Below are 23,559 nucleotides of genomic sequence, written 5' to 3' on the forward strand. Positions count from 1 at the left end.
AAGATTACAATCTCTCCTTTACAGTCTCTCACCTTACTAGATCACTCTTATTCTTTACGGGGTTGTATCTCGTAAAGGTCTCTCTCTTTGTTTTAGTCCGGATTCCAATCCTTCCGACTTGTTAGGTTTACGTTAGGTTAGGTTTTCCAAAACCTTGATTTTTGGTTTTATCTCCAAAACCAAATTTCGCATGAATCTTGTAGCAAGGCCCACAAAAATTATGCTGGCTGAGCGCTGGCGCCACTCGAAGCGAAGTCGCGTTGAAGACTGGAAGCCGAAGCTGGTCGCCCTATGTTACTAGAACTCGAAGCGAAGTCGCGCCTATATGGCGAGCGCTCGACTTAATCGCGATGCGAATTAGCCCGTTTCTGTCGACTCGGTTTCTCCTCATGTGAGGGATAACTCAACAATCTCCCCCTCGAACGGTGAGGGGGCTACCTCCATGCAATTGCCAAATCAGCGGGGAGGAGTGTACGCCATTCCGCAATAGCACAACAAACATCAAACTTACCTTTCGGTAAGACTTTGGTCATCATATCCGACCCGTTCTTGTCGGTATGGATCTTCTCGATACACAAATGCTTGTCTTCAAGTACTTCTCTAATCAATGATAACGACGTGTATGTGCTTGGATCTAGAATGGCTTCGGATTCTTGCTCAAGTGGATGGCGCCTCGATTTGTCACATAGAACTACAAACTGTTTTACGCTTTAGCCCTATTTCGTCGAAGAACCTCTTCATCCATAGCAACTCTTTGCAACACTCGGTGGCTGCAATATACTCGGAAAGTAGTGGAGAGGGCAACACACTTTTGCAACTTAGATTGCCAAGAAACCGCTCCCCCGCAAAAGTAAACGGATAACGGGAGGTGGACTTCATCGAGTCAACATCACCGCCATGTCCGCATCGGTGTAGCCTTCAAGTAAGGGCTTACTTCCACCAAAGCACAAACATGATTTGGAAGTGCCTTTGATATATCTCAATATCCACTTAACACCTTCCCAATGTTCTTTACCGATTTGGCGAAATCGCTTACCACCCAACTGGCGAAAAGCAATATCCGGTCTAGTACACACCATGGCATACATCAAAGCGCCGCATGCGGATGCATAAGGAATCTTTTCCATCGACTCTGCTCATGCTCACCCCTTAGGACACATCTCTTTGGTCATGCGGGCTGGCCACCAAGCGGATAACCGACCGGCGGCTTTTGATCCATGTTGAATCTCTTCAACACCTTTCTCAATGTAGCTTTCTTGAGAAAGCCACAACTTTCCACTCTTTTCATCACGGTGATCCGTGATCCCAAGTATCTGTTTTGCTTGACCCAAATCCTTCATCTCAAAGGACTTACTCAAGTCTTTCTTCGGCTTGGATATCTTGTTGATGTTTGGGCCAACTATCAACATATCATCCACATACAATAAGCACAATGAAATCCCCATCCGGAAATCTCCGAACAAACACACAATGATCGGAAGCGGACTTCTTGTATCCTTGCTTCACCGCCATAAAGGAATCAAACTTTATGTACCAGCGTCTCGGTGCTTGCTTCAACCCATACAAGCTCTTTATCGGCTTGCATACTAGGTGCTCCTTGCCTTTGACCTCAAACCCTCCGGCTGGTCCATGTAGACATCTTCTTCAAGGTCTCCATGAAGAAAAGTCGTCTTAACATCTAGCTGCTCAACCTCTAGGTTCATACTTGCGGCCATACCCAATACCACCCGGATAGAAGTCATCTTCACTACTGAGGAGAAAAAATCTCATCAAAGTCAATCCCTTTCCTTTGACCGAATCCCTTCACAACAAAGGCGAGCTTTGTGCCTTGGGTGAGGATTGTTCTCCTCATGCTTGACTTTGTATATCCACTTATTCTTTGACTTTTTTCTCCCGTGGGTTTCTCAACTAACTTCATAAGTGTGATTCTTATGCAAAGAATCCATCTCGTCATGCATGGCCTTCAACCATTTTTCTTTGTGCGTACCTTCAAGTGCCTCTTGATAGTACATAGGTTCTCCACCATCCGATAGTAGCGACGCGTTATGTGGTGGATACCTGGTTGAAGCTAGTCTCTCTCTGTCGGACCTCCTTGCCCCATCTGGCGGTGCCTCGGGAGGATGCACGCTTTGCTTTCGGTGGTGGTTCATGCATCTCATCGCATCTTCTATACCAATAGGTTCTATCCCATCATGAGCAATAGGATTCTCATCATGAGCTTCAAACTCATGGTTCTCTGCATTCTCAATGCCCTTACAGACGTTCCACGGTAGGAACTTCGGTTCTCAATCAACAAGATCATTGGTGAAAGCCTCAGCTTCTCACCCCTCCTCAAAGTCTGCTATGGTTTGGTCTTCGGGGAACACAACATCTCGACTTCGGATTACCTTCTTGTTAATCGGATCATAGAGTTTGTAACCAAACTTTTCATCTCCATAACCCGAGAAAAATGCCTTTGCTTGGATTTGTCATCAAGCTTGGATCTCTCATCCTTTGGAATATGCACAAATGCCCCGCACCCAAATACCCTCAAGTATCCATAATCAACATCTCGCGACCATACTCTCTCCGGATAATCACTATTCGAGGCTTTTTTGGTGACGGGTTGATCACATGTACATGCGGTATTGCGCTTCTTACCCGGTAGCTTCTAGGTAGCTTAGAGTGAGATAGCATGCATCTTATCCTCTCTACAATGGTGCGGTTCATTCTCTCTGCTATTCCATTACATTTGCGGTGTCTTGGGAGCGGTGCGCTCATGGCGAATCCCATGACTCGGCAATACTCTTCAAATGGCCCAATGTACTCACCCCATTATCCGAAAGTGAATACACTTCAACAACTTCGATCTCTCTTTCTTTCCATCTTTGTGGAATTTCTCAAACACGCCAAGTACTTCATCATTGGTCTTCGGACTATAGGCCCATATCTTTCTTGACGCATCATCAATGAATGTCAAAGCACGGCTCCCGGTGGGACTTCACTCTCATAGGACCACATAAGTGCGTATTGTGCACTAGCTCGGGGACGGTGTCCTTTACGTGAGACGGGAATCTTTGGAAAGACACCTGTGTTGCTTTCCTACCAAACAATGAGTACATGTATTTAAATGTGTACCTTTGATGTCCGGCATGGCCTTTTGCTTAGCAAGAACTTCCATCCCTTTTATGCCCATGTGACCACGGTCTCTTGTGCCACAGATTCGGATGAAACTTCTTCTTCGCGCGATTCGCTCGGGTTTACACAAACTAGCCACGTGTTTTGTAAAGAGAGCGAAGTTTTCTTTCCTCCGGCTGCTACAATGGAACCTCCTTTCGGTTCCATACCCGTTACCAAAACGAGTTTACAAAGCCATCATCATCTAATTTCCCGGCCGAAATTAGGCTTAGCCGTATGTCGAGGGGACATGTCTTACATCCTTGAGTGTCAAGGTGTAGCCGACATTGGTTTCTACATGAACATCTCCAATGCCTATAATCTTGAGACTCCATTGTTACCCATCCTTACTTCACCATATTCACCACACCGTAGGTAGTGAAGAATCCCCCTCGTCTTGATTGTGACGTGATGGGACGCTCAGATGTATCTATCCCACTCAGATCGACATGAGGTACTAAGGCGACACACCCTGATCGACCGACACAATTCCCACTAGGTCGCCGACTAGTGCGGTAGTATCTCTGCTGTGTTTACGTTCCTCGCACCATGTCTTCATGTACACGGTTATTCTTCTCATCCCTCTTGATTGTTACTCATATCTCATATCTGGTGGCCTTTTGTGGCACAATAGTAACATTGCCTCTGCGCCTTGGGAGTTCTAGTTTCACCCCTAGATTTATACGTCATCACCTCTAGAGCGAGATGGTTTTCTGCTTCGACCTCTCCCCGTTTCTCGTGAAAGGACCTCCGAGTTAGAAGAGCCGCTTCTTTGCACTCCTTCTAGTCTCCTCATTCAACAAAGGCGTGGTAGCCATCTCCATGGTAACAATTCCATCCTTGGTCGCTCCATGTAGAGAAACGCTAATGTCTCCCAACTTTCGGGTAGAGCCTAATAGAAACAAAGCCTCAACCGTCTCCCAAATTGATCTTCATCAAATGCATCCGATTGATGATATTCTCAGACTTCATTAAGATGCTTTCGGACATTGAAGAACCTTCTTGGTACTTCGTGGTTCCGCAAACTTCTTAACGACTAGCACTTTGTTTCCACCCGACTTCCTCTCATAAAGGTCTTCGAAGTTTCTTCCATGACCGAAAGGTGTAGTCTCTTGGGCCACATGGTGAAAGACACCGTCGTCAATCCATCGTCGAATGTATCCAATCGCTTTTACGTCAAGCTTTTTCCACTCGGCCTCATCATCTTTTCTCGGTTTTACTCCCTCATTCTCGATGGGAAGTGCCAAGTCCTTGCAAGATTATAGCAAGTCTTCCATCTTGGCTTTCCGGATGGTGTAGTTCTTCCTATTCGGACTCATCATAATGAAGTGTTCACGGAATGGTCCATCTCTCAAGTTATTTAACCTCAAATCTTCTCTCGGGAATTTCGTCAAACACCTTCTGACCAAGATTCGGATAACACCCTAGGCTATTCTAACCAAGGTTCTGATACCACTTGTTGGGGATTACACCAATACCAATCGGTTCCCCCACTACACAGATAACTTGTATGAACACACTTCAACTCGGATAAATCTCAAATATCACAAACTACCTATACTAACATGCCCAACTCGCTAAACAACTATTAACAAACGGATAATAATGTAAAAAGAAAAGCAAACCACAACACAAAGATTTACCGTGGTTCCGGCCAATGATGCCTACTTCCACAAGAGCCAGTTCTTAATAAAATGGGAAGGAAGATTACAATCTCTCCTTACGTCTCTCACCTTACTAGATCACTCTTATTCTTTACAGGGTTGTATCTCTGTAAAGGTTTTCTCTCTTTGTTTTAGTCTGGATTCCAATCCTTCCGACTTTGTTAGGTTCTCATTAGGTTAGGTTTTCCAAAACCTTGATTTTTGGTTTTATCTCCAAAACCAAAATTTCATGGTAATCTTGTAGCAAGGCCCACAAAATTATGCCTCGAGCGAAGTCGCTAGCAAGAAGACTGGAAGCCGAGCTGGCGCGCTTTCACTTTTGAGCTGGTAAGCCCTATGTTCTTGGAACTCGAAAGCTGAAGTCGCGCTTATCTGAGCTGGCGCCAGCTTCGACTTATCGCGATGCCGAATGGCCGTTTACGTCGCTCGGTTTCTCTCCTCATGTGAGGGATAACTCCAACATTTTCATTCCATCACAACGCCAGTTTCTCTTTGTTCTTCTGAAGTCACTTAGCCGCAACATCTCAATTAACATTTTGTGTTTGTTGTTTTTTTTTCAAATATCTAGAACTTGTCAGAAGTGTCATTTGCATTAGAACCGCTTCAGACTTTGCTCTGCAATCTTAGATACTTGACGTTGGAAGTACCCTCTGTTAAAAATTGCATGTGCGGGATGATTTACTTACTTCAAAATGTTCCCAACATAGAGGCTCTTGTCTTCAAAACGTACGGGTAAGTTAAAGGCATTTTCAAATTATTAATGCACTGTTGCGCTTTTCATTTAGGTAGTTTGCCCCTGCAAACACTTAGTATGACCTTGTATTGTTTGTGTACGCAGTTCTTCAATAATACAGAGGTTGGCTAGCTGAGGCTGAATTTTGGAATAAGGTAATCTTTTGACGACTCGATTGTCACTTGTTTACGTTCTTTTACTTGATAGTTACATAACTGTTTTGTGTTCGCAATCTATATATTTTTGTAGGAACCCTCGTACCAGAAAATCATGGAAACTGATTGGGAAGAGAATTTACTGTTTGACTACTCCATATTATACAAGCTCAGGACAATTGAGTTCAAGATATTTCTCGGATGTAATTCTGAGTTCAGGATTCTAAAACTTTTGTTAAAGGCTGCCAAGTGCTTGGAGAAAATAGATATTATTGCTTCTGTCATATGGGGGGGTTATTACGACAAAGAAAATATGCAAACAACTGTTAGTGAGATTCGTCATTTCCACGAGCTTCTCCAAGTATATCAATATCGTTATCATTCTCTTAAATCTTTGTAGTTCCGTGGACCGGTGAACGTTAGATTTTTCTTACTGCAGGATACATAGTTTTATAATCTGACTATTGTTATGAGTTGCATCTATGGTTCTTATTTATGTCCTGCCTGCACTTCAAATATTTGAATAGGATTTTGAAGCCCCTAACCTGGAATTGGGCTACATACATGTGTTGACACCAACTCTCCTACAAAAGGTCGCCAACTTGGGAAAGGATGTACAGCTGAGGCCAAGCCTTGTCTTTTAAACAAGAAGGAAACACTGTGAAAATCAACCCTGATGGGGCATGGTTTGAGAATTATCAATTCAACATTGCTCAATATCTGATGCATCATCAAGGAGGCCAGAATTCAGTGCATCATCAAGTTATTTGCAATCCAAAAAAAGTCTATGTTTTCTGCCGCAAGGAAACCTGCTTATTACCCCTTTCCAGTGGATTCATATATATGCCAAATACGCTTGCAAAAATGCAGAACAAATAAGACAACTGAACTCAAAACAGAACAATTGAGCGGAACTGACATGTTACTCAACAGAGATACGACAGCAATACGAACATCAATTATCAAGTTCAAAGTACAAGGGAGGACAAAAATATCGAGTTCATAGTGATGTCCTCAAGTATTGTAACTCAACTATCGCTCAAACTGACATAATGCAAAAACAAATAATAATTAATATAAATCAAACCAAAGATGTAAGAAAAATGAAAATGAGAGAAAAAAGAATCCTATGAAAATTAATTGGAATGATATTGCCACTGCGATACTTAGACTCGTGGATATCTCTTTATCTGCTTCGATTCTTAATACATTTCACCTTTGCTTCTTTGTCATTGACTGCACTTTTAACTTCACCAAGATGATCTTCTCTACTTTCACTAATGAAAATCACGCCTCTTGTAGAAAGCACAATGATTATGTTCTCTAAAACTAATGCGTTCTTCAACAACAATTTAAGAAACCCGAGCTCATCTTCACAGCCTATAAAACCTTCTATCTCGACAAATTTAAGGTGGGAATGGTCTTCCTTGATAGTTGAATTAAATGATGACTACAAAATAATCAGAAGTTGGATTGAGTGATATGTTTATGAACACCAACGCCTCGTTAATTGAACTAAACGGAGTGCTTTGTATATACCTGATTCCTGAACAGGAGCTTTTTCCCTAGAACCAATAACGCATAACTCTACACATTTATACAAAAAAATAAAATTTCAAATGGTATCTACGTAAGTATTAAACAGAATTACAAGAATAAGAAGTTACTAACCTCGAGAATTTCTAAGATAAGTGCATCCACATTTGGAGCTATCTTGAGCAAGGAAGTAATTGCTTGGATAGAGATTTGGGACAGTGTTACTTGCAGCTTCAGGCAGAACTAATAATTTAAGGTTCGGCGCAGAAATAGTGATTCTGTAATCTGTATTAGATAGTTGAAGTACTAAATTCTGAAGCCGAGAGGACAATATATCAAGATCTAGTTTGTCAGTAAAGCTACATAATTTTATGACTAAAGTTTCCAAACCTTGACAATTAGAAAGAAGTTCATCGATTCGACTTTTAATCCTAAAACCTTCAATATGAAAATATTCCAGCTTCGGTAAATGAATTCTTTTAGGAATACTTATTTTTAGTAGGCCTGAATCAGAAGGACCTTCTAGCTTCAAAGTTCTAAGCATTTCACTGTTAAAGATAGAAGAAGGCAACTTAACAAGTTTCTTAATTGACAGATGCAAACAATGAAGACTTGGAAAATTAGTATTTTACCAAAGACCCGATAAGTTGAAATCTCCTTCAAGTTTCAAAACCTTAAGAGAACTAGATATGAAAAGAGCTGCAGGAAACTCTAAGGGGCTATCAAGATTAAGATTCAGATTAATCTCTTGAACACGATGCATTAACGCAGCACGAATCCAACTCTTAAGACGACTAGTACTACAATTGTGTGATTTACAGGAGAAACCAAACTTTTGTAATGGAAAGTTATACCGGTGAAATAACACCCTATCCTGAAAATATAAAAATCACTTTTACTGTGACGTGGGAGCTTTTCCAATGAGAAGATTACGTTCGGGATAGAAGTATAGGACATTTTTTTCGACCAAAATTCTCCCCATGATTTTGACAATACACTTGTTTGAACAATGGTATTCATATCAAGAAAAGACATGATGCAGCAGTTAAGTTCATCAGGAGATTGCTAAGTCTGTCTTCATTCCTAATAACAATGCTTATTGACGTTTCTTCTTTCGTTCTCTTACTAGTGAATCCTTCTTCTTCTTGGTTTGCCACTTTTCTCTTTTTTCCAGATGTAGTTTCTTCTCTTTTAGACACCATTGTTGCTATTCTCTTTTTAAGTGAGTTGAATGATAAAAAAATAGCGGAAACAAAAACCCAAAACCCTATTAGTAATCAAAGACCATTAATACTGAGTAGTTGAGAATGCTCCCAGGAAGCCACCTCATTCCTTTTTTTTCTCTTAGATTGACACCTCAGCTTTTATAATCATTCGGCACCAAAAAAATCAAACTCACGCCCAATTTTAAAAACTGTTCGCGTAAGAATCTAAAAAAAACAAAAGGATAAAAAAACCTTTCGTCAGCAAAACCTTATAACCCAAACTTCTTCCAATCAATCCATCCGCAAAATAGAGATAGAGACGTCAGCAGAAGGAAAAGAAGCGTTTTCTTCTTCCCCAATCTAAAGTTCTAAACAACAAACAAAACCTCAAAAAACAAAAACCATAAATAATAATAAGAGCAAAGAGAAGAGATTAAATAATAAACAAAAAAAGGAAGGAAGATGGGAGAGGGTAGAGATACGAAGGTGTTGCAGGAACTGTTACTTTACCTATCGAGCGCAGCGCGTTGGTTTTATTCGCTGGTCTCCGTCAACTTGACCCTAATCGGGAATCAAGTAAGAAAGCCCTCGAACACAAAAAGTAGATTTCTAAGCATTTAGGTCGTCCTCTTATCCACACTAATGCTTATGAGGTACCATCATCATCCGGTGTTTTATTTTATATTAACTGATTGATGTCATTCTTTATTGGCTTTTTTGAATTTCACTATGCTTCATACTCAGTTTACTCACCGATGAAACTATGCACATGTCTTCTTTGCTTTGGTAATAAGAAAGAAAATGAGAGACTTATTAAACCCACAAAAGAGACAGAAGACATCATATCACCGGTCGTTGATATCATCCTAACAAGCAGAAGATTAGTAAAGAAAAACAAACATCCTAGCATGGTAATTAAATAAATTATTTTTTGTGTCAGAACCGAGTTATCTCTAAACCCATTACCGCACTACCCAAGACCTTTTTCTTTCATCTATTTTTATTAGTAAAAGGCATATTTTTTACTAACCAGTAAAGCAAAAGAAAAAATCCCGTGGGTTGAGACTTGCCATTTTCTCAATGTGTAGAGGTTAGTTATCTACATCTACTTCTGAAAACGAAGCTAAGGTTGAGCTTGAGTTCTATTACTTAAGCCATTTTTAGTTACCATACCTTTCTCTGGGGCAGTGAGAAATGAACTTTGTCAAGATATTACAAGTTGGGCGTTATATTCTAAGTCTTCCATTTTGATGATTGAACAGTATCCAGACCTGTGCAACAGATGGTGTCTTTGTAATCTTTTCATTAAGCCTGTTGGAATGTTGATTTGTTTTTTAAGTGTTGACCTTGGGATGGTCAAAAGTCCAACTTAACTGTTGAAATCTGCATATTTATTTAATGTTAGGGATAGTGTAACAATATTTTGGTGAAAGCATTTTTGCTGAAAATAGAGTACCAATATTTATGTCTTTTATTTCTCTTACAGGATGTAATTGCATGCAATGTCATAAATCCTGATCATATTGATGTAGAGTTTGAGACCATTGGGGGTTTGGATAACATTAAGCAAGCATTATATGAACTGGTGATTCTTCCACTACGAAGACCTGAGCTATTTTCATATGGGAAGCTTCTCACTCCGCAGAAATGGGTGTTATTGTATGGACCACCTGGAACTGGAAAGACAATGCTTGCCAAGGCCATTGCAAAAGAATCTGGAGTTGTATTTATCAATGTGAGGGTATCTAATTTGATGAGCAAATGGTTTGGTGATGCACAGAAACTTGGCATGTGGAGTTATATTAAACACTGTTAACCATCAGATTCAAGTTACTATTGTCAATTTTGTACCTAAAGTAGGGCCTATATATCTATTGGTTCTTCTACAGATTCATTTAAAGTTGCTGAAGCAAATTTAAATTTGATAATTATTATTCCAACAATAGAACAGGTGTGTTTCTTTCTTTCGACAATTTTTTTTTTTTCTTTTTCAATTTCAATTAGGGATTTTTTTTTTTTTTTTTTTTTTTTTTTTTTTTTTTTCCGAAGGAATCCAATCCACCTTTCAATTAGGGTTTCTAATCAAGACTTTTCGTTGAGTTCTACAACTTAAAAAGTTCTCCAAAATCCAAAATCTTCGTTGAAACTTTGGGGCGCCGAAGCTAACCGGTGGTTCACAAAGAACTTGGTCGCTTGAGGACTCTGTTAAGTTCTTTCCTCAAAAGTCAACACTAATATTTCTTTACGTAATTGCTCACTCTTCTTTTCCCTTCTACATCTCTCTCTCTCTCTCTCTCAATGGAGCACACAAAAGAAGCCGCACTATTAACATAAATGAGGAAGTCACTAGAGCAGACTAGGCTCAAGAATCGAGGTAAGTTTTTTGTGTTTTGCTAAATACCAAGTTATAAAATGCAAACACCCGTTATAGTTTTGATGTAATCAAGTGTATGGTGCTTACACAGAACTATGGTGATGCCATGTTGACGAGATTTTTAGTAGCAAGGTCGATAAACCCAATGAAAGCAGCTAAGATGTTGGTTTCATGGAAGAAATGGAGGGAAGAGTTTGTACCATTGGGTTTTATTCCTGATTTTGAAGGGCCTAATGAGTTAAAAGCTAAAAAAAATTATTTGCAAGGACCAACCCCAATTCAAGAGTAAGTATACCCTTTTTTCCCCCTCCCTATTATTGTATGTGAATTTAGTAGTCCCCCTTTATGTTTTGGGGTGGTTTAACTTACCATGTTTTTCCTGCGTAAATTGGTTTGAAGTGCTAAATCGATACTACATTGTTAAAATCGTCTTTTTAGACAACTCCATGTTGCTTGACTGTGAATATGAGGGTCCATACTAAATTATGGAGATGAGGGTGTAGTTCAAAAAGCCCAGAAAGATGGTACTGAAGAGCCATATTCCAAAAGGCCTCATCATCAATTAATAACATCTGTGTCTTCCACAAGAAACATAATGGCTCAAAGCTGGATTTTTGATTTTGGTATTCGATGAGATTTTTTTTTTTTTTTTACAATATTATGTTATTATTTTAGTCATTTATAGTTGTGTCTTGCTTTGAAGGATGATATCAAAGGATCAAACTCTTTGATATCACCAATAGTTGTGTGTCGAACCATTGGTTCCATTGGTGGTTGTAATGGTAATGGGCTAATAGTGCACTTTGGTAGTTCCTTTGCACCATATGCATTCTCCTTTACATTGTTATGTAATTGAATGTGGTTGCATTTTTCCCTATTAAATTAGACTATAAAGTCTTATTTGGATAAGTTTTCAAGTATGTCTGTGTCTTTTAGATATTTTAGTATATTGAGTTTATATATTTAGCTTTAATATTTATTCCAAATTCATCCTTTCTTTACAATGATTTATCCTTTCTTTCATTTGATATTAGTCTATGTATGTGGCTAACAATTCAAACCAAAATAGAATTCATGTGACTGACAAATATTGTCATTTACATTCTTTTAAGAAAAATGGGGCATGCAATTGGAAAACATTGTAATACCTAACCGTGTAACAGTGAAATATCTTGAAAAATTTTGTTTATGTAGATACCGACACTAAATCCTAGGAGCTTTCTCTCAAACTTACTGAATGTCAGATTGGTTATGCTTTATATAACGTTGAGATAGGCTCTGATGATATTTTCTACTTGGTCTTCTTAGTATATTGACCTATGTCATTAGAAAGCCTTTATCATTCCTGTTTAACATTTCAAACTGGATTTGATAGGCTCATTTATTGATTCACATTGATGGTTTTTTCAGAGGCAATACGGAATGAATGTTGTTGATTCTGTATGTGTTCAATAAAGCCTTTCATGGGTTAACAGAAGTGCATCGTGACAACTGAGAAGTACAACAAACTTGACTCTATGTATCCAACGTTTCACAAATGAGAAAAGCAACGTAACTAAGCTAGGTATGCATACGATAGATCATAAATGACATCTTTGGGCACTAAAATGAGTTTTGATTTCCATTCTATGATCAGTATTAGTTTCATCTCATCTATGATAGGAACTGAAAATCTCCATTTCAATTGAGTTATGAATGAGGGAATTGGAAGTTTATATAAACCTTAAGGTATGAGCAAGGTAGTTCATAATCAGAACTTAATGCATAGGTCTCACAAGAATGCACTCTCTAATTTGAGGACTCACAAAATTGTTCTTGCGTTTGATTGAATTGTGTTGGTTCGAAAACACCTCTTCTATTCCAATCAATAAAACCCCACTTATATGTTTTTTTTTATGTCTGTTAGTATGTTTCTATGGTATCTAGGTACCATGCAGTAGTAAATGTGATAATGCTAATATAGTGATTGCAGAATTGTTATAAATTTTTTGTATTTGTTTACACTACTTTTAAATCCCACTATATTTCTTAAGTTCCAGTGACAACAATCAGTGGAAAAGTAGTTGAGCAAGTAGATTTGTTAAAAAAAAGACAGGGGCCATAGCATCTGGACGTGTGGCAGTTTGCCATTTTATATGTACTATGGGTTGCAAGATTGTACTTTCCCACGCCGAGTTTGTGGATACTGCAATTATATTTGGTATGATGGCCGTCGTTCATTTCGGTGAGAAGTAAATATCTTACACTGTTTCATACATGAATAGATGTCTTGATTGTCGTATATATACCTTGCTTTTCAAATTGTTTAGGCCAGGAAGTTTCATTACGTTAATTGTGATGCTCATACCCTCTGAAGACTTTGAAATGGTGGAATAGTCAAAGCCATAGTTAAGCCCGTAATTGGTCTTTAGAGTGTGCATGAATGGAAGTTAGCTTAGATTGCCATTCGATTACTCATTTTCTCTTTCTAATTTATTATGACGTTATTAGATTTTGCATATCCTACCACACTCCTACAAGTACTAACTCAGGTTCTTACTAAACACATTTGACTTGGTCTTGCTTGAATATTTTTAGCGCAGACACAATTAACACTTAGGTATGTCTGTCAAAAAAATTGGTTTGGATGGTAACGAGATTAAGGAAAAAACAAGGGAGAAGACAATATTAATTGGTACTGTGACTCAAAAGATGCTCCTGTTCAGTTAAAGATACTTAATTAAAGTTTAGTATAGTTATACTAACCTGAATCATAAAATGCTTTAGAGGTATATGGGAACTATGCAAATGCTTTACTCCATTAACATTCAATTCTATGAAATTGTACTTAGAGATAAAATTTGTGATGCTACTTATAAAGGGGGAATGCATATATAATCCCGTTCTTATAGTTTGATATTTGTAGTGGATTGGAAGTTGAATTGTTAGGTTCAAAATGTCTTTTTGGCATTAAGTCGTGACAACTTGGTTTAGTCTAGACAAACACACACATGCTTTAAATAAATAAATTCACTCAAGCCACCCATACTCTTCAAGGGAAGGACAGTCAACCATGACACTTTCTTTAGGCCATTGCTCATTTCCTTATTGAGTAAACTTGGGACATATCATTACATGCTAGCCAAACGTAGATAAAAAGGTAATAGCTAATTTTTAATTTCAAGGAGTTACATGTTTTGTGATTCAAATGGCTATAGAAATGGACGATAGTAAAGTCTTCAGAGAGTCAGCCTATAGAAAGAGTTTGAAAACATTATTACTCGCTATAGTTAGTGTTATTTTCTTTGTAAGAGTTTGACCACCATTTAGTTGTATTTCAAGGTACTCATTGATCTTTGTAAACCTCAATTGTGTTCATCTTTGACTTTTTGTATCTTGATTTGGATTCGTCCAATTTCAAGGACATGGTTGCAGTGGAAACTTAGTTACCACATTGTAGGTGTACCAAGGTCATATGATTATTTATGTGCAATGCATCGATCACCGTGTTAGTAGGATTAAAAAATAATTGGGGTCTTAATTGTTAAAATCCTTCAAACAATAAAATATAAATCACTATTTAACGGATAGAACTCAAAAGTTTAGCGTTGAAACTTACCTCTCCCGTAGTTAAAGAGCAAGTATCAATTTCTTCTCTCCCATAGAAGACAAAGTTTAGTCACACATATTTTTTGCAATTCATCTCAATCCATCGCTGGAAGGTATGTACTCACAAATAAGTAATCTCCTCTTATGTGTTTTGTTTTCACTTGAAAATCCAAACACAATCAAATGTATACTGATTGAGCTATTCTTCATCGAACTCATGATTAAAAATCTTTTGTTACAAGAATTCTTGAAGAAAGTGAAAAGGTCTAGGTATAAAATGTCAAATGCTTTATTACAAATATAATTCGTGCTCTCACCTCTTTTTTGCTGGAAAACAAACAGTTCATTGTGTTCAAAAGGGCCTAGAATCACCGGCATACTACACTGGCAGGTATGCTCCCACCGTTGAGAAAACATTAATGCTTCATTGCATGTTGTTTGAGTTAAATAATAATTTGTGTAGTTATTTGATGTTTCATTAAGTACATATTCTATGCAAATCACATGTATTATTATAGGGTATATGATTAATTTGTTGTAGAAACACCTAATTTTTGTAATTTTAGTGTAACCCCCAATGCATACCAAAAGTCTACAAAGCTTTTGATACTTGGTTAAGGAATACTTGGTTAAGTTAAGGATTTTGGATACTCGGAACTTTTATAGACTTTGAGTTCTGTTTAATTGTCATTGGGGTTGAATTATTCACACCAACTTTAATTTCTTTAACTTAAATGCTTAAGTACTTTGCTCTTCGCTTGAAAGTTACCTTTCTAAATATTTTCCTGTGATAATTCTCCTTCACCATTTTCATATGCTATTTCGATCATTTACATTCATTTTGGTTCCAATTAGAAATTGCATACCTGTAGATGGCTGTGATTTTGATCCTATGACCTTAAGTATATAAGCTTCTGCAGATTGACAAGGATTCATGAAATTCATGCTTTCACTTAGAGAACTATAAGCAAGGGAAGCAGGCACTAATGGTTGCTTGAAGGTGATTTGCACTAATGTGGAGGTTAGTTTAGACTCAATATAAATATGCTTTGCAGGATGGTAAGTATACTAACCTTTTTGTAGGGGTGGATTACCATATAAAGATTTTTGGACAAGCTAAATCTATTTTATTTGTTGAATAACTTTGATAAAAGGACGCACAATGTATAGAGGAACTAACAGTTATGATGTAAATTATACAATGTTTTTAGTACATTTTAGACGCGCTAGAGAAACTAATGCCTTCTTAGGGAAGGAACTAAATTGTCTTGAGGCGTAAGGGTTATTTAACTGTTCTGGCATTCGTCGAGACGGTTAAGTAACTGGATTAAACAATGAGATATCTATATTGTTATGATTTTCAGGTTATGACAGGATTTAAGTTTATGAAATGTTGAAAATACAAATGAGACTTTGCCGAAATTTTTGTATGATTATTCTGTCTTTGTTTAGTTTAGGTTTTGCTTAGTTGGTCCGATCACGTCCCGAGTTTCATAATGACTGTAGATGTCATGTGTCTTTGGTAATCAGTCATTATAAAATTTGGGGCGTGACATAGTTGATGGCAGATGACATGCACCTTGGTATTGTCTTAATATGTTAAATATATAAGTAGGAAGCTACCAGTTACATGATTCATCATGGGTTAGGGGGGTAATGAATCAAGCAGTAGCTAGACTTGCTAGCAATGTTTTTGAGTGTGGTTGATGATGCTATTTTGAACTTTGCCCCTCCACTGAATGTATAGTGGAAAAAACTCTCTGGGGTATTTATGATACAAGTCATTGAATGCAGCTGACAAGGTGTTCCTCTCAACCTATATTTTGGCACATTTAACGTCCAAAGTTCCTATCTGTTTTGGTAATGAGGTATGTTGGCTAAACTTTTTGAGTGATTATATTGCAAATTGGTTCATGGGGGATTCTATAAACTGCTCATTCCATTTATACTCTGTTTTTTATTGTTAAACTTCTATTTACTCACTCTACCGAGTGACTATATATGTAATGAAGAACTTTTGTGGATTGACACCTTTTCTGCAAAAATCTATCTGAATACGTTTCTTTGTTTCGATGGTCATGTGTCCTCAGGTCTATCTGAATAACATTCTTATATTAGTTATTTTAAATTGGTACTCGCCTCTTGATATTGTTGTATTAAGATTGTAGTATTATTCTGTTATATATATATATATATATATATATATATATATATATATATATATATATATATATATATTAGGGAACATTTGCATAGGTTTATCTTAGTTTTGCCTGTAAAATGTTTTTGCTACGTTTTGGTATACACCTAACATATTTTATTACTATCTTGAAAAACAACGCATTAAAATCAAACGAGAGGATAAAGAACCAAATGCCAAGAAATAATGTCTAGGAATTCAGGTAATTTACTCATTCAATAATAGTCATATATAAAATATTGAAATAATAAATAACTGACGCTTAAAATTATTCTTATTGCAGGACAGATTGCGATTGACTCATCAATGGACTCCTGACATATACAACGAAGTGCGCCAAAAAATTTGCGTTGCAGACATACAAAAAAATGCTCAAGTTATATGTTGAAAGTTACTTTTATTAGATTTTTTTGTTATTCCAAGGGATAATATACTTACATTAAACTCACTTTTCTGTCATTGTCTTTCATTTAAACTATTTGTGATGAAGCTTACTGCACCAAACATACTTTGTCAATTGTCTTTCCAATATGCGACATATGTTGGTAGTCAATTTCACTGGAGTCTTTTAGTCGGCTGTTCAATGAACATATCATATTCTATGTTGGCTATATTTCTATAGTGGTTATAGAAAAATTCTTACAGTGGTGTTGTTTTACCTATATTCTTTGAATTTATTGTGTTCTGCCAATTGTCTCATATTATGCTACAAGTTTTATTTCAGTATGATTTACTTAACTTGGTTCCCATAATCTTTCATCGGCAACCTGGCAACTTATTGCAACAGGAACAATAATAACCCAAAACTAGAAATAAAACCATTTAAAAAAAAAATTAGAAAAACATAAACCCTTCAAACAAAATATATATATATTATAAACAATGAATTATTAGCTATCAATATACATATATTATTTATTCAAGTAGACTTTGGGCTTTTGAGTCATTAGCTATCTATGTAGCAAGTCCGGCCACCGGCCGGGCCAAATGGCTAGTTAATGGGTAACAGTGTAGTAGTCTATGTCCAATTACACTCTGCCACCGCTTGATGTACATAATGGTCTGGCGTTTCTATTCTGAACAAGGTCCATGGCGAGCCCAAACATTATGCCGCAAATAACTAGGTTAAAGTTCAAGTTCGTCACGTGAAACTCAAGAAGTTAACTTTTCGGACACTACAATTTAAAAACAAAAACTTGACCAGAAACTTAATCAGCCTAATTCCTGAACACCAAGATGACATGTCTTCTGGCCAGAGGTAGAATAAGATAGAAGGGAAAGGGAGCACTAGATACATTCTGCAAAACCCTAAAAAGGCGTGGACTCTATATAGACATAGGGGCAGAGAGGGTTTTTGGTGACCCGAAGGGCCTTGAGAATAGTAGAATAGGAACATCCGCAAGACAAATATCTAGGCCGCATGAACCCTAAAGCGGCAATTGTGGCCGGATAACAATCGAGGGATTGAAAAGAAGATCGTCCGGACAGAAAGAAAGTGAAAAAGAGATAAATAGTAGAAAAAGAGAGAGAGAGGTGGAATTTTGGTTAACACATTTGGTGCCGTCTGTGGGGAGAGAATAATGGTATGGCTACAATAGCTAAGAAAGGAAGAGGGAGACCCAAAAATGTGAGGGCTGAGGTCGGTGAGGATGAAACAGTGAGTGTGGAGGTGGAAGAAACGGGAGAGGAAGTCCAGGATGCAGCGGCGGAAGCAACCAGACTCTTACAGGAAGATGTAGTGAGGCAGAGAGATGAGAATGATGATCTGAGAAGGGAACGGGAAACCACACAAGGAGAGGAGACAGGAGAGCCAGAAAAAAGCAAGGTGGAGGGCCAGCATGAGGAAGCCCCTCATGGATCAGGAGCAAGTCTAGGGGGAGGCATCACACTGGAGATGGTCCAAGCCATGATTGAAAAAGACCGAGAAGCAAATCGTGTGATGGAAAGGGAGAACCAAGGGGTGGCGAAGAAGTGGTGGCAGGGCTTAATCAGAATCTACTAGCAGACTCCATCTGGAACTCTGAGGTACCTAAGAGGTTTGCGCAACGAAGGTTCGAGAGATACGATGGAAAGGGTGATCCTGCGGACCACTTGCACCATTTCAGGCAGCAGATGCCGCTGTGGCAAGAGAATAAATATGATGGACTCCGTTTTATGATGTTTCCCGCTAGTCTGAAGGGGGGAGCTTCGGACTGGTATTATCAATTGGGGTCGCGAAGTATAAGCAGGTTTAAGGAGTTGAAACAGGCATTCGTGGACCATTTCATCCACCAGAAGAGGAGGGTAGTCGACATTGCGGATCTCTTTAACGTCAAACAAAGATCCAGCGAGACTCTTAGGGAGTTTTTGTGTAGGTTCAAGGAAGAGACGTTGAGGGTGGAAAACCTGGATGAGCATACTGCAGTCATAGCTTTCCAACATGGATTGAAGCAGGGATATAGAGTCCACAAATCTGTGTCCAAGATCAAAGTCACAACGTTGCATGTGTTGTATCCGAAGGTCGAAAAGTACATACGCTACGAGGACATGTTGCAGAGAAATAGGAATGAACCCAGGAAGTTAGAAAAATCAATACAGAATGTAGGCCAGGATGACTGAAAAGATAGAGGCATGGCTGCGGTAAGAGAGGGGGGGGGCATATAAGGAAGAGACACACAAAGTAGAGAGAGGCAGAGACCAGGTGAGGAAGGACATCCGCAAAAGAAAACCATACCGCGACATAAAGTCCACACCTTTGAACAAACAGTATTATGAAGGTCCTTGGAGTATGCCTAGGGAGTTGGAAGGGAAGCCTTTTTGCGCATACCACCAAATCAGGAACCATACCACCAATGAGTGTTTCGCGTTGCAATGGCTGGTGGAGAGAATGATAGAGAAGGGAATGCTGAGGGAGTTTGTCAAAGAGGTACACCCGGTTGAAAGAGTGCTGGTAGCGGCCAGGATCCTAGGAACAATCAATGTCATCTTTAGTGGAGAGATGTTGAGGAGGAATGCTCACAGGGACAAAGTAAGGAGGACAGCCAGCTTACAACAAATTAATGAGGTTTTGAGTATTTCGCGGCCAGTACTAGGGGCCGCCATAAAGGACGGGAGGATAGAATTCACACCAAAGGACACGGAAGCGGTAGTCGCCACCACGAAGATGCATTGGTGATCACAATAGCAATGGGTAATTACATGGTGAAGAGGGTTTTAATAGATTGTGGAAGTTAAGTGGATTTGTTATTTAGGGGCGCGATGGAGGAAATGTGCATCGAAAGGAAGCAGATGAATCCTCCCTAGACTAATTTAATTTTTGGATTCAACGGCATGCAAAGATGACGTAACCAATGGGGAGTTGGTGCTACCAAGAATCATGGGACTAGTGACGGTGTTCACTCGCTTCATGATAGTGGACACCAATTCGCAGTATAATGCGATCTTGGGAAGAAGATGGATTCACGAGATGAAGGCAATTCCATCAACTTATTATCAAGTAATCCACTTCCTAACTAATAGGGGAATGTACGAGATAAGAGGGGACCAGGTCGCGGCTCAAAGTATTCACCAGGTGGCTGCTAGAGAATTGATCCGCGACCCGGAAAGGTACATAAAGAGAATGATGGGCCCTAGCATATCAATTACATCTTTGCGATCTCGGGCAAGGAACTGCCTATGGGGGCAAAGACAATGGATGAGATTGAGACTGTGAGGAGGAAGAGAAATTTATATCAGTTGGGGCCGATTTACTGGAGGAGTCAAAGGCAAAGTTGACGGCCTTGCTGACAGAGAACAATGACGTTTTTGCTTGTCTATAAAGGATCTGGTGGGAATTTGGATCCGAGTTCGCGATGTCACAAGCTGCATATGAGGGAGGGTGTCAGACCCATCCGACAAAAGATGAGGGGTGTAAGGTCGTAGTATGCGCAAGGAATAAGGGAAGAGGTACAGAAGTTGAAAGCGGCGGAATAATCCGCGAATGCCAATTTACAAAGTGGCTCTCAAACATAGTTGCAGTGCCGAAGAAAAATGGGAAAGTAAGAATGTGCGTCGATTTCACGGATGTCAACTAGCAGTGCCCAAAGGATTGCTACCCAATGCCGTGGATTGATGAGTTGGTAGATCGAACCGCCAAGTTTAAAATTTTCTCATTCATGGACGGCGTCAATGGGGTACAATCAAGTGTTAATATACCGGCCTCGACCAGAGAAGACCGCGTTTATAGTAGAAGGGGAGTTTCTTCGTTATCTTTCGAATGCCATTTGGATTGAAGAACGCGGGGGCGACGTTTCGGAGAATAGGGGAGAAGATGTTTGAGAGCAAGATCAGAAAGGGAATGAAGATCTATATAGATGATATGGTAGAAAAGAGTATGACCGAGGAGGAACATCGCGGCCCCGAGAGAAACATTTTTATATCGAGGAAACACAAGCCGATGTTGAATCCGAGAAATGTATACGTTTTGGGGTGACGTCCAGGAAAGTTCTTTGGGTACATAGTCACATACCGCGGAATAGAAGCAAACCCGGACCAGATCAGGGCTTTACATGAAATGCAGTCATCGTAGAATGTGAAGGAGGTTCAGAGGTTGGCAAGGAGAATCGCAGCCCTCAACAGATTTATTTCAAAATCTTCGGACAAGTGTTAACCGTTGTACCGACTCTTAAGGAAGACAACTGACTTTCAGTAGACCGAGGCATGTGAAAGGGCTTTCCAAGAGTTGAAGTTATATTTAGGAAAGGCCCCGATCTTGTCGCGACCCGGGCAAGGGGAGAAGTTATATTTGTACTTAGGGGTGTCGGAGTACGCCATCAGCTCGGTGTTGATAAGGGTGGTGGACAAGGCAGAGAGGCCAATTTACTTCCAGAGTAAAACAATGTTAGATGCAGAAACCAGATACAGTAGGATCGGGAAATTTGCTTTGGCTTTGATTTTTTCTGCGTTGAAATTGAAACCCTACTTCGATGCTCATTCGGTGGTTGTGGTGACAAACTTGCCTCTCAAGCAGGCTTTGAAGGCTAACAAGTCAGGGAGAATGTTGAAATGGGCGGTGATGCTAAGTTCATATGACCTTGAGTATCAGATCAAGACCGTGGAAAAGGCACAAGCTATGGCGGAGTTCCTGGCAAAGTTCTCCGTCGAGGACCCTACTTAGGGGGAAGAGATGGTTATGGAACAGGAGGGCGACACCAGCCACGACCCGTTAGACCCTTGGGATATGCGGAACGGGTGGAGGGTTTAGCAGATGGGTCTGCTACGGACACAGGTAATGGAATTGGAGTGGTATTGGTTACACCAGAGAATAATTGTCTAGAGTTGTCGATGAAGTGGGGTCGCCCGCTTTGAACAATGAGTCGAGTACAAAAAGTGGTGATAGCTGGGTTGGGTTTGGCTATCGATCTAGGTGTGAGCAAATTGACAATTTATTCTGATTCCAACTTGGTGATATGCCAAATGAATGGAGGATTTGTTGCCCGATGCCCTAGGATGGCAAAGAATTTGGAGGTATTACGGAGAAAGGCCAGCAAGTTTGCTGAGATCAGATTTGCTCATCTAGGCCGCGGTGAAAATAAACACGCTGACACATTAGCATATGTTACGGCAGTCCTGCCAGGGACCGAAGGCAGATCCATTGAGATCAAGGTGCAGAGCAAGCCAAGTATCGCCGAGGAAGAGAGGTTTGGATAGCCACTGAGGACGAGCCAGGGTGGATGGAACCCATAAAAAAATTTCTATCAGGAATAGAGATTGCGGATAAACGAGAGAAAAGGATAATGGAACAGGTGTCCCAAAGGTACATTTTGCTAGACGGGGACCTGTACAGACGGAATATCAGTAGACCACTCTTGAAATGTTTGGGGCCGCGGCAGGCATAAGAGGTCTTAGGTGAGATTCATGAGGGGAATTGTGGGAGCCACTCAGCAGGACGAAGGACGGCTCACCGGTTGTTATCACAGGGGTATTTCTGGCCTCACATGAAGAGAAATGCAACCGAGTATGCCAAGAGGTGAGAGAAATGCAAAAGATTCTTAGCTCGGCACCGATACATGCTCCAGCGGAGCCTCTACATAAAGTGTTTAGCCCGTGGCCATTCGCCATGTGGGCACTAGATATTGTCATATCACTACCTATGGCAAGCGGCAAACGACGGTTTATGCTTGCCGCGACTGACTATTTCACCAAATGGATAGAAGGCGTGGCTCTGCAACAAGTTAAGGAAGAACATGTAAAGAAATTCTCGTGGGAGAATATAATATGCAGGTTTACGCTCCCGCATACGATAATCGCAGATATTGGGACTCAGTTTACAGGGGGTAAGGTGCGAGATTTCCTCAAAGCGTTCAAAGTAAAGCAGAGATTCTCGGTCCCCTTACAACTCGAGGGAATGGCCAGGCAAAGTCTTCGAACAAAACTATAATGGAACTTGAAGAAAAAATTGGAGGATTGAAAGGGGGCCTGGGCAGACGAGATAAACCATGTGCTATGGGCGTACCGAACAATGCCGCGAACATCGACTCAGGAGTCGCCATTTGCCATGACGTATGGAGTGGAGGCAGTGATTCCAGTGGAGATGGTGGTGTCTACCACTAGGACCAGGGCTATGGAAGAAGGAGTGAACGAGACTATACTAGTCGCAAAGTTGAACCTTACAGAAGAGAGGAGAGACATAGCACGTATTAGATTGGAGGAGTACCACAGGAGATTGCAGAGGCAATATGATAAGAGAGTGAAGCCTCGGCAGTTCTAGGTGGGTGACAGCGTACTGAGGTGAGTGACCCCGACCACCAGGAAAGAGAACGATGGAAAATTGGGGCCCAACTGGGAGGGGCCCTATACAGTGGTTGAAAAGGGAAGCTCCGGAAGCTATCGGTTGTAGACTCCAATGGGAGAAGACATCGCGAGACCTTGGAACGTCAGAATGTTGAAAAAGTTCCATGAGTGACGCCATGAACCGTTAGTTAAATAAAG

General features: G+C 39.8%; 1 protein-coding gene and 3 long non-coding RNA genes across 9 annotated transcripts in view; 3 read left to right on the top strand and 1 right to left on the bottom strand.

Moving 5' to 3' along the window:
* The first annotated feature begins 5,389 nt into the window (after positions 1-5,389).
* On the top strand, positions 5,390-6,112 carry LOC147477073 (uncharacterized). The gene is made up of 3 exons (XR_015207191.1): positions 5,390-5,552; positions 5,675-5,708; positions 5,803-6,112. It is a non-coding gene; the product is annotated as an uncharacterized LOC147477073 (long non-coding RNA).
* A 701-nt stretch (positions 6,113-6,813) lies between these two features.
* On the bottom strand, positions 6,814-9,098 carry LOC147477074 (uncharacterized). Its single transcript, XR_015208052.1, has 4 exons — positions 8,960-9,098; positions 7,380-7,529; positions 7,248-7,295; positions 6,814-7,158 (listed from the first exon to the last, which is right to left on the bottom strand). It is a non-coding gene; the product is annotated as an uncharacterized LOC147477074 (long non-coding RNA).
* LOC147477075 (outer mitochondrial transmembrane helix translocase-like) overlaps positions 8,149-23,559 on the top strand; it is a 54,004-nt gene continuing 38,593 nt past the window's right edge. For 3 of the 5 annotated variants that reach the window (XR_015208048.1, XM_086583147.1, XM_086583148.1), the window contains exons 1-3: positions 8,149-9,025; positions 9,936-10,236; positions 10,339-10,400. Coding sequence is in view for 2 of the 5 variants with exons in the window: in XM_086583147.1 (XP_086439273.1) it covers positions 8,912-9,025; positions 9,936-10,236; positions 10,339-10,400 (477 nt within the window). In the remaining 3 variants the exon portion in view is untranslated. Of the gene's footprint in view, positions 9,103-9,935; positions 10,417-23,559 lie in introns of those variants that run through there. The other 2 variants (XR_015208049.1, XM_086583149.1) reach the window with 2 other exon arrangements.
* Positions 13,002-17,251, top strand: LOC147477076 (uncharacterized). 2 transcript variants are annotated; one of them, XR_015208050.1, is made up of 2 exons: positions 13,002-16,813; positions 16,895-17,251. It is a non-coding gene; the product is annotated as an uncharacterized LOC147477076 (long non-coding RNA). The 2 variants fall into 2 exon arrangements; XR_015208051.1 differs by having other exon boundaries at positions 16,900-17,251.

Source organism: Coptis chinensis, chromosome 9 (assembly GCF_015680905.1).
Source record: "Coptis chinensis isolate HL-2020 chromosome 9, ASM1568090v1, whole genome shotgun sequence".
Taxonomy (NCBI): domain Eukaryota; kingdom Viridiplantae; phylum Streptophyta; class Magnoliopsida; order Ranunculales; family Ranunculaceae; genus Coptis; species Coptis chinensis.